Source organism: Plasmodium relictum (genome assembly GCF_900005765.1).
Source record: "Plasmodium relictum strain SGS1 genome assembly, contig: PRELSG_00_v1_222, whole genome shotgun sequence".
In the NCBI taxonomy this organism is placed as follows: Eukaryota; Apicomplexa; class Aconoidasida; order Haemosporida; family Plasmodiidae; genus Plasmodium; species Plasmodium relictum.
In genome coordinates this window covers 4075-8216 of record NW_021628412.1, presented here as the reverse complement: position 1 = coordinate 8216, position 4142 = coordinate 4075, and the positions used below count along the sequence as shown (strand labels likewise).

The following is a 4142-nucleotide window of genomic DNA, read 5'->3' as shown; positions in this document are numbered from 1 at the left end:
TTAATTATTTTTATCTTCTATTCCTTCTTCATCTTCGCTCTTTTTCGTTGGTCTTTCTATTTTATTTTGTTTATTCCATTTCTTTAAAATATTTCTTTGTTTTTCTTGCCACTTTCTCTGAACTGTTTGAGTTTTTAACATAGGATTTATTATTTCTTCTTTTATTTTATCCGTTGTTTTTATCATGTGCTTCATTTCCTCTTTCCAATTCAACTTTAATTCTTGATACCAATCCTCTTTTTTCCAACAATCCCATTGTTCTTTCTTCTTTTCTATAATAAAATTCATTTGTCTCTCTTTTTCTATTTCATCTACTTCCTTATTTCCCGTTTCTTGTTCATATAATCTTTCATTTTTTTTATTTTTCTCTATATATGATCTAAGAAAATCATATCTCATAGACTCTAATTCTTCTTTCTTACACTGATCTAATACTGCCATATGTATCTCTATGCACATATGAGATATTAACGTTTTCTTCTTTGTTTTCTTATCTACTTCTTCCTTTATTATTACTTCTTCTCTTTTCTTCTTATCCGAATTTTTTTTTTTTTCTTTTATGTTCTCTTCGTTTTCTTTTATTATGCACTGATCTTCTTCCTTTTCATACTCTTCTAGAAGCTTATTAAACCACATTTCCTTGTCATATCTCATAAATACTTCTTTTTGTTTCTCAATCCATTGTTTCCATAATTCTTTTTCTCTTTCTATCTCATTTGCTCTATCCATGACTTCTATTTTGTTTATTGTTTTTATATGTATTTGTTCCTCCTTTTTCCATTCTTCCTTCAAATTATTAAACCATTCTTCCTTTTTCCATTTTTCCAACATTTTTTTTTGTCTTTTTATCCATTTCTCCGATAAAATCTTTTGTTTTTTTAATGCTACATTACTGCTTTCTTCTTCTCCTTTCATTATGACTTCTTTGTCTATTGCACCTTTAATTGTTCCTTTATCTTTTAACCATTCATTCAAGCAAATTTCTAAAAATTCTTCTCTTTTTGATTCCCATTCCTCTTGCTTACAGTCTTCTATTATTAGCATATGTATTTCTATCATAGTTTTGCACTTCGGTTTTTTTCTCAATGTCATACAAATATTCTTTTTCTTTTCTTCTTCTACATTCTCTTCCATATGTTTTATCTTTTTTTCTTTTTTTTTTCTTTCTTTTTCACCTTTTCTATTTATTTCCTCTTTTTGTTCTTCTTGTAAATATTTTAGTTTTTCTCTTCCCTTTTCAATTTCATCTTCTTTTATATTTTTTTCTATTATGCTAATTTCATCTGCTTCTTTTCTAATGACTTCTTTGTTGTACTCGTCCATAAGCATTATAAAGGATTCATTTTTATTTTCATTCTTTAACTTCTTGCGCATTTCTTCCCAATGTTTCTTCCATATAATCATTTGCTTTCGTAACATAGGATTTTCAATTATTTCTTCATTATTTCCTGATAGGTTCTCTTTATTTAATTTTTCCATATATTTCTTTTCTTTGTTTTTCCATTCTTGCTTTAATTCAATAAAATATTTTTCCTTCTTCATTTTTTCTAACTCATCTTTTTTTTTTTCTAATGTAATATCTTTTATTATTTCTTCTATTTCTAAAATTTCTGTTATTTCATCTGAATTATTCTGTATTTTCAACTCTTCTATGCATGTTTTCAGAAATTCTTTTTTGTTTAATATCCACTCTTCTTTTTTCCATTCGTCTAATACCATCATGTGTATCTCTATCTTTAATCTCGATACTAATTCATTTTTGTTTGAATCCTTAAATGCTTTATCCTTTTCTTCTATATCTATTATTGTTTTTTCTCTATCTATTGTTTCCATATTTTTTTTCATTTCTTCTTCTTTTGCATGTTCTACTAACTGTTTTAACAATTTTTCTTCATCAAAAGTATGTAACCTATTTTGCTTTTGTATCCACTTCTTCCATATTATTTTTTGTCTCTCTAGCATAGGGTTAATTGTTCCCTTTGTTGTATCTTCTATCATCTCCTCTTTTTTCATTAATTCTACAGATTTATTTACCTCTTTTTTCCATTTTTTCTTTAAATTTTTAAACCACTGTTCTTTTTTCCATTTCTCTATTAACTTATCATTCCATTCTACCCATATTTTCCATAAAGGCTTTTGTTCCAAAAAAATATTAGTAATTTCTTCTTGATATGTTTCCATTATTAAGTCCCTATTAATTACATTATAATATACACCTTCTTCTTCTTGAAATTCTTCCAAACAAATTTTTAGAAATTCTCTTCTATTCAATTCCCATTCCTCTTTTTGACATTCCTCTAACATCATCATATGTATCTCAATTACAGCCTTCCATTTCCACTTTTTCCTTGTTGCTACAATATTTCTTTTTGTTTCTATATATCTTTCATTATGTTCTTTTTCTCTTTCTTTTCTTTCTCTCTTTTCTTCATTTTCATTTTCTTTTAATTCTTCTTCTTCATATCTTTCATTTACATTAATTTCTTTTTCTAATATAATTTCACATATAAAGTTATTTGTCTTATTACATGCTTCAAGGTTTTTCCTATTACTTTCTGATTTTTCATAAGGAAATCCTAGAGACCTTGACATCCTATATATTTGTAATTTTTTCTTTTTTTTCTGTTTTTTTTTTTTCTTTGATTTTCGGTTACCAAGCCATGGTCCAATAGGAGTACACTATTATATTAATATAAATTTATAAAATAAATAAAATATATTTTTTTATTCTAATTTTATTTTAAAATAAAAAAACAATGAATACGGAATTATTTGTACATTTATATGATAATTTGGTCTTACTTTATATAAAAAGATCAAAAGGATAAGAATTCCAAAAAATGATCCAAATCCAATTGAAATAGGAATAATAGCAGATGTAGTTATAATAGAAGGTGTAGTTACTGTAGGCTTAACTGTGATAGAATTAGTTGGGGATATATTTTTATTATCAATATTTTGAATAGGTGAAGACGAAGTAAGTAAAATGTTAGTTGTACTATTTAACATATTATTATGTGTGTAACCTACAGTCATATTAGAGCTATCATTACTTTTAGACAAAATAGAATCATTGGAAGTAGGAATAATAGTAGTAGGTGCAGATACAGGTGCTGATGTAGACACTAATATATTTGCAGAAGTTGATGCAGATATAGGTGAATTATCTGGTAAAGATGAGGGTGTAGATTTAGGTGCACTCAAAGGTAGGGGTTTGTGATTCTGTGAATCCGTGCTTGTGTTTGCAGATATTGTAGGCTTGAGGACAGTGGTACTTAAATTGTTAGAAATTAAAAGAGCTTCAGTCTTTCCATTTCTATTACTTATACTCGATTGACTATGTCTTAAACATTCATCACTCTTGCTATTTTTTTTCCCATTTTTATCACTTTTTTTTTTTGTGTAATTACTAGAAGTTCTGTTACATGGGTGTCCGGGTTTCTCTTTTATTTTGTCAATTATATGTGCTTCAATTTGAGACCACTCGTCACTACATTTGGATGTAGACTCTCCTTGAGCATCCAGTAACTTACATTTTTCGTCTATTAACTCTTGTTTTTTTTCATCTGCATAGGCATTGAATTTTTCACAAATTCCTCTTCTTTTATCAGGATCTCTTTCTATATGAGCATCATTAAGTTGAAAATCAATTTTACTAGTGACATCTTTCTTCCAGCTGTCATAATCAAATCTACACGTTGAAGCATTCCTAGTTTTTCTTTTCCTGAATTCTTTTTTAGCATTCATTCAATCCTGAATTGTAATTATGCATATGTATATTATTTAGTTTTAATAAATGATTTAATTAAATAAATATATGTATTCATAAAATCCCTCAAATATGAATTGTATACTATGTTAAAAAAATACTATAGCATTAAAATTATGTCAATAAAAATGATAATATTAGTAAAAAAATGTAAAATTTTTTTTCTTTTTGTATAGAATTATTTTAAAATTTTTACATTTAAATTAGATAAATTTGTAAATGTATTATTTTTTTTACTGGTTATAATACTATTAATTATACTAACAGATTTTATATTAAATTGTTATATTTTCTAAATGCAACTATTTCATAATAAAAAGTTATATATAATTTATTTTTCAGGGTAATTTACAATAGTGAAATTATATTTAGG

General features: G+C 25.8%; 1 protein-coding gene across 1 annotated transcript; it reads right to left on the bottom strand.

The window, feature by feature from the left end:
* On the bottom strand, positions 1–3747 carry PRELSG_0019800 (surface-associated interspersed protein (SURFIN); the record flags this gene model as incomplete). The annotated part of the gene is made up of 2 exons (XM_028678333.1): positions 1–2679; positions 2803–3747. The coding sequence occupies 2 exons, from the start codon at positions 3745–3747 to the stop codon at positions 1–3; spliced, it is 3624 nt and encodes a 1207-aa protein (XP_028531060.1).
* Between the last annotated feature and the right edge of the window lie 395 nt (positions 3748–4142).